The sequence below is a fragment of the Acinonyx jubatus genome, chromosome B3, assembly GCF_027475565.1.
Source record: "Acinonyx jubatus isolate Ajub_Pintada_27869175 chromosome B3, VMU_Ajub_asm_v1.0, whole genome shotgun sequence".
NCBI classification, from domain to species: domain Eukaryota; kingdom Metazoa; phylum Chordata; class Mammalia; order Carnivora; family Felidae; genus Acinonyx; species Acinonyx jubatus.
This window is the reverse complement of record NC_069386.1, coordinates 29,185,651-29,205,355: the sequence shown is the minus strand read 5'-3', so window position 1 is coordinate 29,205,355 and position 19,705 is coordinate 29,185,651. Positions and strand designations below refer to the sequence as shown.

Sequence of the window (19,705 nt, the reverse complement as noted above, 5' to 3'; positions counted from 1 at the left end):
ATCAAAAAAAGAAAAAAAATAAGAATATGTAACAAGAATAATTTAAGTTTTGAGAACACTCACTACCAAAATCTAAGAACGAATAAGGTGAGATCATGTATAATAACAAAACCTATGTGAAATATCTGGGAGATCAAAGAAAAACAAACAAACATATAAAAAGATAGGACATTTCATTTTTAATCAGTCAAAAATGAAGAGTTCTGGACAATGTCAAATTCCACACACCATAACGCTATAGTTACACATTAAATATAATTACTATCTATACATATGCAAAAATATAGTTCTATTTCATACAATAAAACCCTTTATAGAAACCATTTTAAAATTAAGAACTTCTCAACATTAAAATGTGAGGTATAAGTCCTTCTAAAGGTTCCTTTAAAGGTTTTAAAACAAAATGCTAAATCTAAAAACAATGTCCTTTCTGTCAGTTCCAAAGTTAAATCTACTTAAAACAAAAGAAAAACTGATAGCTCAGTCACATACTATTTAAATAATATTGTTCAGGCATCTCTAAAATCCTGCATTTTTTTCAAGTATGGAAATAGAACTCAAATATCCCACGATACAGTACTAAACAGATGGAATATTTAGGAAAGACTTTGTTGTCATATGGCACAATATTGTTTTATTCCTTCAATACATTTTGAAATAAATACCAGGTTTGGTTCTGTTCTTCTAAAAGGTCAAAATTACAATCTACATTTAAGATCATTTTGACTGTGTTAAGACTTGAGTGTAAAATATAACATCAATATTTTATCACAAAAGTAAAGCTGGTAACAAATTATAAAAGAGACAGTACTCTACTCAGATCTACCCAGGGATTAAAGCTCATCATGATAGAAATACTCATCATGAAGCTGTCTGCCATAATCTGTAGCTTCACTGGTAAGAAACAAGTCCTGGTTCTCCAGAATCTCTGCTTCAGAGAGCTTTCTGTCACTATTCAAATCCATTTCATCAATTAGGTGAAGAGCCTTTAAAACAAAACAAAACAAAATAAAACCAAAAGGTGTCACGTGTAAGTATTTTCAGCAAGATGTTCACATTTCAATGTGATTGGTTTGTCAAAATCATTCAGGTGTGCCAAATACTCATTATTATCTCAGTATCTCAAAATATTACACATTATAACCAAGCTATCTACCGCTTCTCTTACTACCTCCTTTCTTAATTTCTGCTAGGTTCTGCCTCCACCCCACTCAAATCCAATTCAGGATACCTCAAAGTTAAGCAAAATTAATATAACCCACTTTGGGCCCTTATAGGTAAAGTATAAACTTTTATTGTTCTATTCACTGTACTATCAAATTAATACATGATATAATCTTAACTTCCTTGACAATCTAAAACAGTTCACAGATTTAAGTCAAGAAATTGCAATGCACGGATCCTAAAGAAACAATGATTCCATTACTTCTTTCTTCAGCTTATGGCTTTGAACTTCTTTTCTATTAATAGCACTAAATCTGGGGAAGAGGAGAATATATAGTCACTTTTTAACACTCACCTCTTCTTGTGCAATTCCTTGATTATTGGGTACTACCCAAGACAACAGCTCTTGGGGGTCAAGCCTGCCATCGGTATCTTTGTCATAATCATTCAGGAATCTATCTTTCTCAACCAGTATCCACTCTGGATCCTCATTTGCTGCTTAATTAAAAAAATAAAACACAATATGCATACACAAGAATAGAACCTGTATCCAATAAAAAGTTTGGTACATCCCTAGAATAAAGGAAATGAATTTAAAGCTTACTACATCAAGGAAGCCCAATGAAACAGATCTACATATCTGAAAAGTCCTAAAATAAGTATACACTATATAATTTTCAGAGCTTACAATGTAGCTACTTTTTTTTTGCAACGTTTTTATTTATTTTCGGGACAGAGAGAGACAGAGCATGAACGGGGGAGGGGCAGAGAGAGAGGGAGACACAGAATCGGAAACAGGCTCCAGGCTCCGAGCCATCAGCCCAGAGCCTGACGCGGGGCTCGAACTCACAGACCGCGAGATCGTGACCTGGCTGAAGTCGGACACTTAACCAACTGCGCCACCCAGGCACCCCAAGTATACACTATATAATTTTCAAAAGTGACATGTAAGTCTAAATGACCCAGAGTTTTTATTTTTTATTAAAGGTTTTTTGTTTTTTTTTTTTTTTTGAGGGAGAGAGATAGAGAGAATGAGCAGGAAAAGGACAGAGAAGGAGAGGAATAGAGGATCAGAAGCGGGCTCTTTGCTGACAGCAGAGAGCCTGACATAGAGCTCGAACTCACGAGAACTCATGAACTGTCAGATCATGACCTGAGCCAAAGTAGGACACTTAACTGAGTGAGCCACCCAGGTGCCCCACCACTCAGAGTTTTTAAAATGATGTATATTATCACAACAAGTTAAGTCTGTTAACTGCTGCTAATTGTTCTGGTATCTAGTTTCCCCACATTTGAGCGGGGTACATGTACCCATGTACACATTACATGTACATCATGCGGCTATATAAAGCTTGCCATGTGTGCTTATAAAGTAACGTGTAATTTTAAAGTGAAATTCACACTAAGTGATGCTTTGAAGCAACAATTCCAAAAAGACCTCTGTGAAAAGAAAAAGCTGCACATGCAGACTCCTCAAATTTCAAACACTGAGTAAGATGCCATCCATGGTCTATACCAGTAATTATAGTATTTTGTTTCTTTTTCTTTTAAGATCTACATGCAAAGGTACAGGATTTTGTCTAAAAATATCAACCTCTACCTCCTTGCCCATTTGAATCAATAATTATGTTACGTTTGTTTGGAAAGGAAGAAAACTCTGAATCTACAAGTGGAACTAAAAGTGAGATAGCATTCTCACATAAGCCATGAGTCTGTTTTGCTTATATTATATTTACTCAGCAGAACAAGCAGAAATCAGGCACAATTCTTCTTGTTCCATTTCCCTCTGTCAAACAGACCTCAAACAGAGTAAGGCTCTCTCCCAATTCCTTTCTTCTTTAATTCCCATTTTTCCTTCCTCCTTCCACACATCCCAGGGTACTTACTTGGATCCCGCCTGTAGTCACCAAGAAATTCTTCCAAACTAACAAATCCATCACCATTTTTGTCATGTTCTTCTAAAGCCTCTTGAATGACAAATTCCTATTGTATGTTCATAAACAACAACAACAACAATTAGTTACAAAATTTTCCCACCACCATCTGAATCCATCCCAGTACAGAAGTTCTTTAGGAATAATCATTTCAGTTGTCCATACTTGCAAGACAATCTTTCTAAACTGGAATTTAGAAGCAGGAATAAAACCACAAATATTAAGTAGTTTTAAATTCAATGTCTTTAAGCTTCTGCTATTGAGAAGAATTCCACTTCACCCTCCTAAACAACCTGAACACTAAACTCACAATCCTATTTTCTGCACATTCCCCTCCTTCTCCAGAAGGACACCTCTTATCACCTAGGTCTCCTTTAGCTCCAATTTTCATCTAGTCCATTAACAAACCCAAAAGAACCCCCATTTTAGATCCCTTTGCGTGGAAGTGTTCTGCCTCTAGATCTAAGTGAAATGTGTCAGTCCCCCATAAACCTACACCTCCTTTCTTCCTCTTCCACCAAATCTACCCCATCCACCCCAAACTGCCCCGAATCTGCTCCTCATTCTTATCATGGCTTCTTATCAACCAATCCTCTCTAACCCAAAGATTACACGCTTTCTAGTTACATTTGACCCAAGGTGACCTGTTTAATGTCCAGCTATTTCAGGCCTTCCCTTATTACCTTCCTGTATCTTCTTGTACCCTTTTCTTACTTTGCCAATCTCCACCCTGTACAGAAGACCCACATCACCTTCTCCTTTATTCCAGAATCATAAAGTCTAAAAGAAAGAGAAACACAAATACAAATACAAACCTAACGCTTATAAATTAATTCTATTCCTTTCAGTGGGTCTCACTGCAGTTTGGAAGTCTGTCTCTGCCTCAGTTTCCCTAACACATACTCTAAAGCTGTTTTTTGAAAATTCCACTTTGAGCCTGACTACAATTCTATCCAAATACTCTCCCATTTATCCAAACAAGGTACAGGTCTTCTGAGAGAGAGCGTGAATGGGGAAGGGAGAGAAGGGGACAGAGGATCTAAACCGGCTCCACACTAACAGCACAGAGCCCGATATGGGGCTTGAACTCATGAACTGTGAGATCATGACCTGAGCTGAAGTCAGAAGCATCTGACTGAGCCACCCAGGTGCCCCAAGGTATATCTGTTTATCAGCATTGCATCCTCACCTTTAATTACCTCTATTTTTATGCCTATTCCTCTCATCCTTCTCTTCAATCTCAAGAATTTGCTATCTTTCCCCTTTCTCTAGGGTGAATCCCTCAACACTATTCCTAGGAAGACTTTTCCCATACTTTTCCATTTCCTGAGTGTTTTCTTTCACTCTTAACTCTGGCCTCTCCTAAGGCTCCAATCTCTTCTCATCAGCTTCTTCTTCTATGCCTTTAACACATTCAAGTCCCCAGGACTTTGCTATACTCTTTAATTACCATCCTGGATTCTTTGATGCCTAGCTTCTTATGGGTTACATTTATTACTTTGTCCTCACGACCTGCTGCCACCCAAACACCTGGATTCTAGCATCACAACTGTAACAAAAACATATTCTCAAAAGTCTCTAATTCTAGCCAAACCCAAAGGCTTCCTTTACATCTGCATGAAATAACTTAAATACAAGTTGTTAGTTTTCTAAAAATCAAATGTTACAGATTTTATATATAGAAATCAGGGGATCTTAACCTGGATCTCCAAAGATTAGTTTTAGAGAATCTGAGAATCTCCTGAAATTATAATCCCATATTTTGTGTGTAGGAGCCTATGTGATTTTTCTGGGATAGTCTACAGGTTGCTCCATATTTTTAAAGGAGTCTGTGATCCCATACAAGTTAAGAATCACTGTAATCCCATACAAGTTAAGTAATCCTCTTGGGGGACAACGGACTTATTTCAATAATGTTGCCATGATTAAAAGAAATTTTGGGGGGCACCTGGGTGGCTCAGTCGGTTAAGCATCTGACTCTTGATTTCAGCTCAGGCATCTCATGGTTGTGAGATGAGGCTAAACCTGCTTGGGATTCTCTCTCTCCCTCAAAAAGAAAAAAAAAAAAAAAGGAAATTTTGGAACTACATGAATGAAAGTACTTTAAATTCTAACTTTTAATCCAAAGTAAAACCATCTAGTTGATCTTGTACCCTGCCTTTTCCTTTATCAAATATATCTTTAAATGGAAAAAGGGATACACCAAAACAAATTAAGGTAAATAAGAATTAATGAAGCTGCTTTGAATGAGACACCACTTTTTGGTCACACATCTTATGTGCCACAGTCATGTAAGTGGGAGTCAACTCCCACTTGGCATATCCTGTCCCATCCTGACACAACCCATTCTGTCAATGGTACTACTGTTTTGATCATTTTTGTACAAGCTCAAAACCTCACAGTCCTCTCTAGCTTTTCCTTTCTCTTCCCACACTTAGTCAGTCAACATTCTTGCTGTGTTTTCTTCAAAATGTTGTTCATGCCTATTTCGTTCCATTGCCACATTGTACTCTGGGGCCGTGGCACATGATGCCCAAATTATTTCATTGTTTTCACTGGTCATTTCCCTCCTCAGTCTTCAATTCAATTGTTCCTTATTCCCCAGAGAATCAATACCTGCCTGCCATGCTAGGGTTCAATTAGCTAGTCTTAACTTAATTTTGGCACTTAAACAAATTGTGCCCAGCATTGTTCTAAAACTAGGTCGTGTGTTTGGTGCCAGGTGAGAAATCAGAAGCCTCAGTGGCATACGTGGTCGCAATCGGGGTGTCTTGCCACTGGGCTATGGAGAAAAAGGTTAACTGCAGCCTTGTTATTCAAGGCAGCAGCTTTTGGCCATGACCCATTTAATATAAAGCTATGTTCCCTCCTTGAAATATCTTCCCTCCCTGAAATATCCAGAGAACCAACCCACACATCTGGAGGCTGAGGCTAGGCAACAAACCTCAATATTGAATGTTTAGTCTATTTTTTATAAGGCTATTTGTTATATTAGCCTTTACAATAGTAAAGTCAACTAGCCTTTACAATAGTTTCTGTTCTCAAGAAGCTTGCTGCGTCATAGTAGGGACTCAATCAATGTTTGTTGAGCTAAATTCTAGAGTTCTGAAGAACTGGTAATTCTTTTAAGTACTAAAGTGATGAGAGGGATCATTCCTCATGCTGCAAATATGTTATTCAGCAGCGGCTACACCTACACCCCTCACCAACACCCTAGGAAAAGGGATCCAAAGGTGATAAGTTTTCCCAGATCTGAAGTTTTTACAAGTGATGTCGTAAACTAAATAGAAGTACTGATGCTACTGATACTGGAAAACAGAAAAGTGTGAAAGCTACAAAAGGACAAGGAAGGCAATGAACATAATGTGGTTATAAGGGAGAAAACAGCCAAGGGAAGCATGCCACTCACACATTTGACAGAGATTTACCTTCTCCCTCCTAATCAGCACTCCTCCCCCACCAGCAGAAATCCTTTCCCACCTCTCATCTTAAGTGGGGAGATCTTTGGATCTTGGGTTCTTTTAAAAATTCTCATTGCTAGATGATTCATTTTAACAACTTAGAAAAAAACAGGTTTTAAAGTTTTGGTTACTCAAGAATGCTCTTAAAGCTTCCTTACCGTCATATAATCAACTTCTTCAGGATGCTCAAAAGCAATAAATTCTTCAAGATTCAAACCAGGACCAGAATCTTGGTTCGCTTTCTCAAATCGCTTCTTGTCCTTTAAATGAAGCTTTGAAAATTAAACATTGAATTTATTTAAGGTCTCATCCACACAACATCATTACACATACTTTGAAAAATACATACTATGTGAAATCGGAAGTACATTCTCGTACGTTATCTTCACATTGCCCTTTTGAAGGTAGGTTAGACAAATTAACAAACATTTATGAGAAGCAACTGAGACACAGACTCTAGAGTCAGAGACTCAGATCTGAATGCCAGCAATGCCACTTACCAGCTGTGGTAAGAGCACGATGCTTAACCTCTCTGGTTTCCTCAGCTATAAATTCAGGATAAAAATCTCCATTAAGCAATTGGGATGAGAATCCCTCTCAAGCAATTAGTAAACCTTAGCATTTAAAACTGTTACATGGGGCACCTGGGTGGAGCAGTCAGTTAAGCGTCCGACTTCAGCCAGGTCACGATCTCGCGGTCCGTGAGTTCGAGCCCCGCATCGGGCTCTGGGCTGATGGCTCAGAGCCTGGAGCCTGTTTCCGATTCTGTGTCTCCCTCTCTCTCTGCCCCTCCCCCATTCATGCTCTGTCTCTCTCTGTCCCAAAAATAAATAAACGTTGAAAAAAAAAAACTGTTACATATTACTCTTATTGATAGAAAACTGAAATTAAATGATTGAGAGAGATGTCAGAAATACAGCTGGTATGCTGAACTTTGATCCTCCCTGTTCTTCTACACTACTACACATCTTCTTTAACAATCTCAACTTTTCCGAATGCCCCAAAAGCAATAAATTCAGACTATGTATTAATTCTTGATATATCATTTTCAAATAATTTCTGGTCCTTGGAATGACTTTTCAAAAATGTTAACAGATTTTAGAAAAATAGTCCTCTTATGAGAATATTTCTGGTATATGTATCTAATATTTGAAAGTCTATTGTTGGTAGGCCCTTTAGAGTGCTAATAATTACTCAGGTACAAACACATCAAAAGGTGAAACGGACCTATTTTGAGGTTAAGTAAACATATTTTTTTACTTTCTCACACCATCTTCCTTTTTTTCCTTTTGTAAAGTATGCACAAGTAGTAAATCAAGAAGCAGCTATTAGAGACAAGGCTGTTTTTAATGCATTTCTCAAAAGGAATTCTGTAATCAAGAACCTTGGAAGCCAATAGTGCTATATTGCTAATCCTGCATAAATTCTATTTTGAGAATTTATGGGAAAAACTTTCCTTTCTGTAAACTGTATGTATTAAACAGCACATGAAAAAAAAACACAATTTCAAATATTTTGGAAGTTTTTAATATATGTATCTCATTGTTGAAAATAAATGCTCTTTTCAGTTTTCTAGAATAGAGGTTAGGTAGCAGTCATTTACTGAAACACTAGTTCTTTTAAAATGACTGATTTACAGTGGAGAGGCTCACTTCTTTCCCAAGAGTTCATCTTTTAAACCATCCAGATCCCACTAGCCAGTTATTACTAAATCATGACAGAAAAAAAAAAAAAAATAACAACAACCTTGTTTCCAAATAGCTGCTTTTAACTTAATGTTTCCTAATTTCACGAAACTAGACCAAATAATTTACATTTGCTTTTCAGGGGCTTAACATGGGAAAAAGTAGACAAGAATTTGAGGTACTTTGTTGAGTCAATCAAGTTCTTTTTGAATAAACTACTATTCAAAATACCAAGTGCTTAGATTTCCTTATGAAAGAACCCTTCAGTTTGGAGCAAAAAGGTCCATGTTTCAGCAGCGGGAGCTGAATTTGGCCAAATTTGCCTATGGAAAGAAAGGATCTCTTTCAACAAGCTCAGATTGTTTTTTAAAAAATTAAGGAAAGTAGTTTTCTTGTTCATATTTCTCAGATTTTTAAAATCAAATGAAATAATGAGATTTTAAAAAACAGTTTTATTCATGGTTATTTGAAGAAAACAATTTAAGAGCAACTCAAATTAAAGAAGCCAATACACAGGAAGATTTTTTCCAAAGTGGCAAAAGATTACAACAAAAAAGGCTGTCAGCTTCATAAAACCTCAACAGTCTTCTGTGTAAAAACACTGTATTTTAGTGGAGAGTAGAAAGTGCTACATACAGTTAGTAAGAAGGTAGAAATGACCATAATCATTTATTTTTATATTGTCACAGAAACTTGTGAAGAACAAAACTGCCATCTTTTGGTAGACTAATGATTTTACACGAGGAAATATATAACCTGTGATGCCAGAACAAAAGTCTAGGTCTTAAAAATTCTGATCAGCCACGTGCCAGATTCTATCTTACATAAATAAATATTGCTTGTACATGCACATTCAGCAGCTGGCTTTAAAAGTTAGACCAATTGAACTTTTGCCAGGTAGATGCCCAAACTTTAATCATCCTGCCTAAAAGTGCTGACTATAATTGTTCATCATAACGTAAAGAAATGCTTTTTCAAGCATTTTACAGCCTTAGAGGGCCATTATTACAGGTTATCTCTATTCTCTACATGGAAAGTTACTAAAAATAAGATAAAATTCAGGCATCAAATTGATTTTTGTTTAATAGGCTTCCATATAGAAAAATTTTATTTTATTTAGATATGCAATTACTTTTGATGATTACTTATGGTATAATGTTAAGTCTGTAACTTTGAGTAAGACTGATTCATTCTTCATCCTTGTTGATTTTTATTTTGAAGAATAATACATACGTTTCTGAATTCATTTTTATAATCCATATCCACTTTGAGGGGGTTATATATAACAAATTCTAATAAAGTATTATTAATAGAACTTCATATAGAGACATGAAGAGAGACATGAGATAATACCTCATGCAGAGATATTCTTGGGTTGTCAAAGAATAACCAGTAGGACTCCCATTGAGAAGTGTTCATTTTAGGGATCCATCAATTCCTTTACACTATTAAGATCTAATTCACTCTTAAAAAGTAGAGTCTTATAATCAAAATGTACTGAGTACCTTGGTGGCGAACCCATTATCAGAACCACACATTTTTTAAAAGAAAAACTGTTCTTAAGTAGGTTATATTAATGAGTCATGTATCCCTTCAAAGTGAAGATTTTTTTCTCAACACCATCATCTATTACTAATCACCCTGTTCCAAGAATATAGACTCAAGAAACCACACATAAACATTTCTCATGTTTTGATGGAATAGTTATTAAATCTTTTGGGTGCCAAAAGAAAAAAAAAAGACACAATTATAGTCTGATGCTGGTAAGATTTTAAAATATTGTATTTAACTTCTCTCTTGTTACCTAGCAGGTAAGTCATTATATCATTCCATGGTTTGGTTTTAGAGAAGTCTCAGAACTCAAACAATACTTTTAAGATTAATTGATTCCTATAGGATATCTAGGAGACAGGCAAATCCCAAATCTCATTATCGTTTGTTTCTTTTTTAGAATTAAGTAGTAAAAAGACTAATTTCCACTCTCTGTAGTCCACTGTAAGATGAAGACCCAAATAAGGAGGAAAAAAGGGAAAAGGAATCTTAACTAATCTAAAGCTGATATAGTTAACCAATTCTTCAATAATTTTTAAAAGCTAATTATGTACTAAATATAAACCTATGTGAATCACACATGCTTTCTTCAATAATATTCTTTCGTGGGGCACCTGGGTGGCTCAGTTGGTAAGTGTCAAACTTCAGTTCAGGCCATGATCTCATGGTTCCTGAGTTCGAGCCCCACGTCAGGCTCTGTGCTGACAACTCAGAGCCTGGAGCCTGCTTCAGATTCTGTGTCTCCCTCTCTCCTGCCCCTCCCCCAATCATACTCTGTCTCTCTCTCAAAAATAAACATTAAAATAATATTCTTAACCATCTGAGCCACCCAGGCACCCCTAAAATATTATTCTTTTGTTTACTGTTTAATATTCTGTTGACCTACCCAACTGCTACTATTTACTGCTATCTCTCCATACTATTATTATCCTCATTTTTTGAGATGAGGAAACTGAGGCATAGGGAGGTTTAATAGCTTACCCAAAGCTGCACAATTGTTAAGCTGTACAGCTGGATGTGAAGCCAGGCAGACTGGCTCCAAGGCTGAAGCCCTTAACCTCTACACTGGTGGCATACACATAGCATAATCATTAGCAGAAAAAACAATCCACCTTGAGTTAGTGATGGCCTATAGAGCTCAAGTGGCCAATATGATTCTGAAATAAATAGAATGTATAATTATAAATATGGCCACAACAAAACCTAAAAAGTAGACACCATAATGGAATGTTTAAGAATGGAAGAGGCTCAAATGTTATCCAAGTATCCTTGACTAATATTTTGGGATGTAATAATTTGCAACAAGGTGTTTGGTTTAATTGAATCAGTTACTTTGTTTATTCATTTATTTAAAAAAAATTTTTTTTAACATTTATTTATTTTTGAGACAGAGAGAGACAGAGCATGAATGGGGGAGGGTCAGAGAGAGAGGGAGACACAGAATCTGAAACAGGTTCCAGGCTCTGAGCGGTCAGCACAGAGCCCGTTGCGGGGCTTGAACCCACGGACCGGACCGTGAGATCATGACCTGAGCTGAAGTCAGACGCTTACCGGACTGAGCCACCCAGGCGCCCCTCATTTATTTTTTAAATAGGCTCCATGCTGGGTCCCTAACACAGGACTTGAACTCAGGACTCTGAGATCAAGAGTTGGACACTTAACTGCCTGAGTCACCCAGGTGCCCCTGGGTTTATTTTTTCCACATAGAAAAAACTATCTATTCAAAAAAAGTCTTTAGAGTTACCTTTGAAATATAAAAATTCATACTGAAATAGCAATTTCTTAAGCTTATTTTCCTTTGTGTTAAAAAGTTCGTACAAATTAATAATTAAAAGTTCTTATTAACTCCTAAATAAAAATTGTCTTCCTCACCTCTGTTTAAGAAGCATTAGAACCTGTGTGGCTCAGTCAGTTAAGTGACCGACTCTTGCTTTCGGCTCATGTCATAATCTTACGGTTTGTGAGTTCCAGCCCTGAGTCGGGCTCTAAAGCTGGCAGCATGGAGCCTGCTTGGGATTCTCTCTCTCTCCCTCTCTCTCTGCTCCTCCCCTGCTCACGCTATCTCTGTCTCTCTCAAAATAAATAAACTTAAAATTAAAAAAAATACTTTTTTAAAAAAAGCATTAGAACAAGACATATTTTAATTATGACAAATTAAACCATGAGAATCAACAAAACTTATAGTGACAGTGAATCTTCAAAAATGAGTTACTTTAAATGGTACAGCCTCTATGGAAGACCATATGACAGTTCTTCAAAAAATTAAAAATAGAAGTACTCTACACAATCCAGCAATTCCATTTCAGGGTGTATATCCCAAAGAATTAAAAGCAGGATCTCAAAGAGGTATTTGTACACCCATGTTCATAGCAACATTATTCACAAGAGCCAAAAAGTTGAAGCAACCCAAGTGTCCATGGATAAACAAAGTGTGGTATATACACACAATATATCCACGGATATACATGTGGTACATACATACGATAGAGTATCATTCAGTAATAAAAGGAAATTCTCACACATACTACAACATTATGAGGACATGACGTTAAGTGAAGTAAGCCACTCACAAAAAGACAAAAATATGTATGATTCCACTTAAATGAGGTTCCTAGAATAATCAAATTCAAAGACAGAAAATACAATGGTGACTGCCAGGGACCCAGGGGAGGAGGAATGGGGAGTTGTTGTTTTATGGGTTTAGAATTTCAGCTTTGCAAGGTGAAAAGAGTTCTGGAGATTGGTTGTATTAACAATGAGAATGTACTTAACACTACTGAACTGAACACTTAAAAATGGTTAGAATGGGGGTGCCTGGGTGGCTCAGTCAGTTAAGCATCTGGCTTCAGTTCAGGTCATGATCTCACGGTTCATGAGTTCGAGTCCCGCATCACGCTCTCTGCTGTCAGTGCAGAGCCTGCTTCAGATCCTCTGTCCCTGTCTCTCTGCCCCTCCCCTGCTCATGCTCTCTCAAAAATAAAAATAAACATTTAAAAAATTTTTTAAAAATGGTAAATTTTAAGTGTATTTTATTACAATTAATTTTTTCAAATAGTTATTTTATATAAAACTATCTGTTTACAAATGGGAATGGGCCTCTAGTCTTAGTCAATATGATATAAAACTGTTCAATAATAACAAAAAATAAAATACTGAGGTACATATTCAAAATACACTAAAAAGCAACTGTAGCAATGAGGACAAATGATGCAGCTGGGAAAAAAAAAATGCAAGGATAATTTAGGTAGTCCGGAATAAGAGTCCTGAATCCGGTGAGAAAGGAAGCCATCAAAATGACCACTGAAGTGGAACAGGTGATTGCCCAGAGGACAAGGCAATCCCAGTCTATAACCTCAGAACCTCTTGTGCTCATTCATGCAGGAAGGGAAAGTGAACTGATAGATCAAAAGGAACAGCCCATGCAAGCATACTCACCTGCCGAAAAGACTCCTCTTCTGCGTCATCCAGAGCAGTGTTCTCATCAAAGTCAATCACACGATCATACATCTGAATGTTGTATTCATCCCATGACACACTACCGTCACCATTTTTGTCATATTCAACAAACTGTTGTTTCGCTTCTTGCATAGCATAATGTTTGAAAGACATCTGAATCCACGAACTGAGTTCACCTGTGAGAATTTCCCAGAACACAATGAATGTTGATGGTAATTCTGGTATTTACAGAAGTGAACGTTTCTAAACTTTATCTAAAAGAAAAAAATCCTGAGTGTTTTCAAATACTGAGAGAGAATTAGCCTAGTTGTATTCAATAGAAATAGGAGTAGAAGGTGGTGAGAGCAGTTTGGAATCTAAGAATATAATATTATGTGATCCAAATAGAATGCAAACTCTGAGTACAGAGTTTGGGTATGTTTTGTTCATTAAGGTATTCTAAATGCCTAGAAAGTGCCTGGCTCAATAAGTTATTTGTTAAATGAATTACCAATTAGCCAAAATAGTATTTGACTTTTAAAAATTACCCACAACATTGCAGATGACCTTTGCTAACTATCACAGATCTCTTGGGAAGTACAAATATGTATGTATGTATGTATGTATGTATGTATGTATGTATGTATTGTATGTATGTAGGTATGTATGTATTAGAAATAAGTTTTTCATTTATGAAAGTAATATAAAGTTTCCCTTTAAAATAAATTTCATGTTGAGTTCAATCAAAACCATATTAAGGAAGTAACAGATGGCAAGTAGCTATGGTCTAAATTGTGAAAATGTATTCAAGTGACTGATGTTTGAGAAACACTATTACAGTATATGTCCTTCAACCATGTCATAAAACTTCTGGGTGAAATTTTAACAAAAGTTATGGGTAGCATTTAGGATTTAAGCCCTCTTGCAACAGCTCTCTGTCTTATCTTGGTACCTGAAGACATGGGAGAAAGTTTCTAAATCTCTAATGTCCACGTTCAGATCAACTTTAAAAAAATCTATTCAGAGATATTTATTCTATTGCATTATAGAAAAGGTGGTGGGGGAAGAACATGAATATTTGCAAGAACAGCAGGAGTACACCATTTGGTTTAAAAGTGATATACCATTTGGTTTAGAGTGGTACTCCTCTACTGGTTTAGGGGAGGTCAAGTGGATAGAAAAGTGAAGACACTTTGTCTCTCCTGAAACTCTTAATTAGGGCAGAATAATTATCATGGTAACCATGTACTGAACAATTATTATATATCAGGTCCTCTACATATGTTGTCTCTAATCTTCAAAGCAAGGCAATTCTAATCACTGTCCATTTCCGTTTCTAATCTAATTTATTTTACAGTTCAAGAAATTGCCATTTGGAATTGAGGACTCACAGCCAGTAAGCAGAATCCAGATTCAAACCTATGTCTGTTTCTAAAGCCCAAAATCCTTCCACAGAATTTCGGGCTCTCAAGAACCTGAGTCCAGTCCTACCTCTTACAGTGCAAATTAGCAAACTTCTCTGAAGGGTCCTTCAAGTATAATGAGGGTTTCTTCTGGTTTATTTAAAGAGATCATCATGACATAATAGAATACAGATTGGAAAAGGGACCAGAAACATGAGTTCACACTTGAGCTCTGCCATAAGGGGTAAGTTTACTCACCCAAGTTTTTGTTTTCTCATATGTAAAATGAAGATTTGAACTGAGTTCCTTTTAACTTTAAAGTTTACTGTTAAATATTTGAACATATCTAGGCCCAAATAGGTACCACAAAGTCTTCCAAATCAATTTCTTCTGTGTGCTTGCTAGTGTAACCAAAGATAGACCTATTTTTAGTGGACAACTAGAGTCAAAGCTTTGTTTTTATTTGAAGCAGAGAACCCAAAACCTTAATATTTCTGAGGGCACCAATTTTACTGACAACACATCTTAAATTTACCAATTATTTTGTACTTCTCTGTCCAGCAATTTTCTTTATGATTGACTTCAGACGATGAGAAGCATTTAAATAAGAGTTATAGCAAAATATGGGATGCCTGGGTGGCTCAGTCGGTTAAGCATTCAACCTTTGGTTTCTGCTCAGGTGATGATCTCACAGTTTGTGAGTTTAAGGTCCACATAGTGCTCTGCACTGACAGCACAGAGCCTGCTTGGGATTATCTCTCTCCCTCTCTCTTCCCCTCTCATGCTCTCTTTCTTTCTCTCTAAATAAATAAATAAGCTTAAAAAAAAAAGGGGGTTATAACAAAATATCTCCTGAATTTTTTTGGATGATCGACTTAGAAAGTTGAGAGGGTTTACCACTTGAATTAAGCAATGAAGAGAAACAGTTGCACAGCAATTTAATATTCTTTTAATAATCTGTGCATTTCATTTCTGACTGGAGAACCTACCTGAGAGCAAAGTTTTTAAAGTAAACTCTACCAACTGAGCCAGCCAGGTACTCCTCATAAAAAAAAAAAAAAAAATTAATGTTCATTTATCTTCGAAAGAGAGAAACAGAGCGTAAGTGGGGGTGGGGCAGTGAGAGAAGAAGACACAGAAACCAAAGCAGGCTCCAGGCTCCGAGCTGTCAGCACAGAGCCCAATGTGGGGCTCGAACCCATGAACCATAACATCATGACCTAAGCCGAAACTGGATGCTTAACCAGGTGCCCCTCAGATTTTTTTTAAGTGAAGGATATTAAAAACTGAATTAAGAGCAAGAAATCTGGATTCTAATCCTGGCCACTCATTTAAGAAAGGCACTTACCCCTCTGGATTTCAGTTTCTTCAGCTCTACAAAGAGAGGTGGACAAGATGATTCTAAGGCCCCTACCAGGTGTAGTAAGTTGTAATAAACATAATTTACATGCAACAGGTCTTTTTCTACTTATGAAAAAGAAGCAAATTCTTAAATTGCTAATGAAGCATATATCAAAAGAGCAATACAGCATGTAACACCATAGGTTTTTGACATATTTATGTCAAAAGTCTATTGTTGACATCGATAAAAGTCATATGAGAAACGGGGTGTTTGCTCAATGTATGACTTACACATACCGTGTAGCGTCCACGATGTTTATATATTACCGGAGAGCACTGATTTTTACTTGGAACCTATGCCTAAAGATTTCCAGATAAAACCTACTCAACATGTTCCCCCCACCCCACCCCCCGTCACAGTACCTCTCATTTGTTGCAACACTAGCAATCTACACTCAACAGATAGACCTGCTTAATAAAATGTTTATATTTCTATCTCCTACAAAGGGATTTCTCCATTGTTAGTTGTGTAGGACGTCCTTACTTTCGGTGAGGAAGCCATCTGAGTCCAAGTCAATTTTCTTTATGATTGACTTCAGTCTTTTGTGTTGCTCTTCAGGGGTAAGTTTAACATACTCATCGACTTCTTCCTTTGGGGGGGTAAGCAATACATAGGGGGGTAAAGCATTACCATCAGTGCGGTAAAATGGTGGAAAAAATAAGGCTACCAGAAGCCTCTCCTGTCCAGGGTTTTGGGGTGACCCACACTTGCTCTCCAAGGCCCCCACCTCCTACACACCTTCAGTGATCCTGCCCCGTGTCAGAGGGTGGAAGGGTTCCGGCTCCTGGGCCGCTCTATTTCCTCAGGCTCAGAGGCCTCGGGGTCCCCCTGAGAGTGAGAGGCGCCCCGCCCGGACCCCATTGTCAGGCAGCCCGGGCCAGGCCTCGTCTGGCCGCCCCTCTTTGTCCCGGGACAAAGCCCGCCGCAGCCGCGGTGCGAGGCCCGGCCCTCCCAGCCCCCGGCCTGGCCACCTCACCTGGCCGCCCAACAGAGCCTCACGGTCGTATTCGCTGCGGTGCTCGCCCTGCGGGTAGTGCAGCTCCTCGGCGTCCCCGGCGCCGGCTGTAACGGCACACAGCAGCAGCAGCCCCAGCGCCGCGGGCCTCGGGCCCAGCCGCATCGCGCCGACCCGCCGCGGACACAGAGAGGCGAGGAAGGAGACCGGCGGGGGCTCAAGCCCGCGGCGGCGCTTCGCGGGCTGCTGCGGACCGGCGGTGCGGCGTATGTGGGGAGGAGGGAAGGAGACGCGGAGGGGGCGGTGGCCGTCTTTCCTCGGGCCGTAGGCGGATGAGGCCTGAGCGACTACTGCGGTGTTGGGGCTGGCCAGGCCAAGGCCTAAATGGCCCCGGCGGAGGGGCGGGGCGCCAGGCCGCGCCGCTGATTGGGCCGTCCGGCGCTGGGGGAGGGCCGCGGCGATGTGGCGGTCTGCTGCCGGTACGACAGCTCCACAGCGCTAGCGGTGGCTGCCGGGAGGGGAGACCCCCCGCGGGCGCCTTCGTCTGCGCCAAGAAACCTTCAGAAAGCACCACCCCACCTTACTCCCTCCCTGTCTTTTCCCGTCAGTCTTGTTAATGGCAGAAATTCCCCACTCCATGTGTCTATCCGCCCTCGAGAAAAGCTGGAGATTTGGATCAAAAAAATATGGTACCTAGAAAAATGTTTATCTTGAGGAACCAACCAACAGTATGCATTTCCCAGTCTTCAAGTGTATGTCTACTTATTTATTTCACCAGAGCAGGAAGAACAAACCCAGCTACTGAAGTCAGGTATTTGTAGCTGATGCTCAATTTCGTGACTTACAGGTTCTGTGACCATGGCCAAGTTCCTTGGCCCTTGAAAACTTGTTTGCTTACTTATAAAATGGACGTCAATTGACCTTAAAGAGTTGTGAAGGTTATATTAAATAAAATAATGCGTTTAGAACAGTAGCTGCAGCATATGGTAAAGTGTTCAATAAATGTGAGCTTACATCCATGTGGGTGAAAAAGTAGATGAATGGGCAGATGGCATAGCTTAGAAAGTACCTAGGAAAACCTTTATGAATAGAATGCATGTACTCGTAGCTTCTATTCCATGTCTGTCTACAGGTCTACGTAATTTCTGTACCTCATCCACACTAAACACACAAAAAATTTGTAGGCTGCTGCTTGAGCCCTTTTCTTTCATTGACTGCTCCACTTAGGATCAGGCCTTTTCACACAGAAGAAAAGGCTTTCTGGATTCTCTTTCACTTCCCACAGTTTCTATTTGGATTGGGAGTAAGAATCCTGTTCCAAACTGAAAAACTGAGTGGGCACAAATCAGACAAATTTCCTGGGTGAAGACGGAATTTTATTGTTTTTAGTCAGAGACCATTGAAAGGTTTACAGAGTAGACTAAGTTCAAATGGGATCTTTTCAGCGTTATAAAGAGCAATGTAAAAATAAAGTTTTAAGTTTCAGAGTCTAAGTGTAGGCTCTAGAGTTGATTTCTCTAAAACAAACAGAAAAGAAGGAAAAAACTTTTATCACCAAGCCATTTTATTTAAAAAAAAAAAACTTTTTTAAACCAAGCCATTTTATTTAAAAAAAAAAAAACTTTTTTTCAACGTTTTTTTATTTATTTTTGGGACACAGAGAGAGAGAGACAGAGCATGAACGGGGGAGGGGCAGAGAGAGAGGGAGACACAGAATCGGAAACAGGCTCCAGGCTCCGAGCCATCAGCCCGGAGCCTGACGCGGGGCTCGAACTCACGGACCGCAAGATCATGACCTGGCTGAAGTCAGACGCTTAACCGACTGCACCACCCAGGCACCCCTCACCAAGCCATTTTAATTTTAACTTCAGTTCTGGGTTTTGAGGCAGTCTGTGAAAAAAAGAGACACAAATGTCTCTAACTTAGCTTTGTACCTATTGTTCTCCAGTAAGTGCAAGGTCAACTTTGACTAGCTTCTGATGTGATTCCAATTACAAAGGTTAGGATAAAAGGTATTATAGAAGTTCTTCCGGTCTCAAGGGCTCGACAGGTGGGGGTTTTGGGGCAAAGCAAATCTAACGATATCTAAAGAGGCAGTGGTGAACAGACAAATGTCTGAGCATCAGAACACTTGGGTTCTGTCTTCCCTCAGCCCCTAAACAGGCTGCTTTTCCTCCTTGTGCCTATTTTTTTCCTCTGTTGCAAAAGGATTGGGTTAGCTCTGAGGATCTTAATTTGAGAATTTAGGGCTGCTAAGGGTTCCTAAATGGTGTGATAATCTCAAAATCTCATGCAAAATTGTGTGCATATGTACATTTCTGGGGAGGAGGTCTATAGTTTTGCTTTCATCAGAGTCTCAAAAAGATCCATGGTAGCAACACTTGTAGAAGTTTCTAAACAACTCTTCATCTCTTAAATGCACAATTTTATGATCTTGGCGGTCAGAATTGTTAGAGGGCAGATTACAGTAACGACCTGTGCTTAAGAGAGGCAAGAATGATGCATTGTCGTTATTTGTAATTAATCCATTTTATTCAGGGAAAAATAAGTATCTAAAACAAGCAGCCTGTTCATAAAAAAAAAAAAGGCATTATGAGAATCTGGAGATCAACTTTCTTGACCTATAAAAGTCATAGCACATAGCAAATTTGTTTTTATTTGTATTCAAAGTATAATTTATATATAGTACAGTGCACAAATCTTATGTGTACAGCT

General features: G+C 38.5%; 1 protein-coding gene across 2 annotated transcripts; it reads right to left on the bottom strand.

The window, feature by feature from the left end:
• Positions 1-156: 156 nt before the first annotated feature.
• Positions 157-17,377, bottom strand: RCN2 (reticulocalbin 2). 2 transcript variants are annotated; one of them, XM_027067834.2, is made up of 7 exons: positions 17,012-17,377; positions 16,519-16,624; positions 13,231-13,427; positions 6,718-6,831; positions 3,051-3,147; positions 1,520-1,659; positions 157-986 (listed from the first exon to the last, which is right to left on the bottom strand). In XM_027067834.2, exons 1-7 carry the CDS (start codon positions 17,153-17,155, stop codon positions 834-836), a joined length of 951 nt encoding a protein of 316 aa, XP_026923635.1. In that variant the 5' UTR covers positions 17,156-17,377; the 3' UTR covers positions 157-833. The 2 variants fall into 2 exon arrangements, with proteins under 2 accessions (XP_026923635.1, XP_026923634.1); XM_027067833.2 differs by having other exon boundaries at positions 1,520-1,662; positions 17,012-17,376.
• Positions 17,378-19,705: the final 2,328 nt, after the last annotated feature.

What these genes read in the sequence shown, in the direction of transcription:
- RCN2 (XM_027067833.2), bottom strand. Translation starts at nt 17,155, where the DNA reads ATGCGGCTGGGCCCGAGGCCCGCGGCGCTGGGGCTGCTGCTGCTGTGT. An exon ending in AAGAGGAGTCTTTTCGGCAG is followed by an intron (nt 6,832 to 13,230) that starts GTGAGTATGCTT and finishes TAATTTTCAAAG; the next exon opens with CTTCATTTAAAGGACAAGAA. An exon ending in AAGAAGTTGATTATATGACG is followed by an intron (nt 3,148 to 6,717) that starts GTAAGGAAGCTT and finishes AACATACAATAG; the next exon opens with GAATTTGTCATTCAAGAGGC.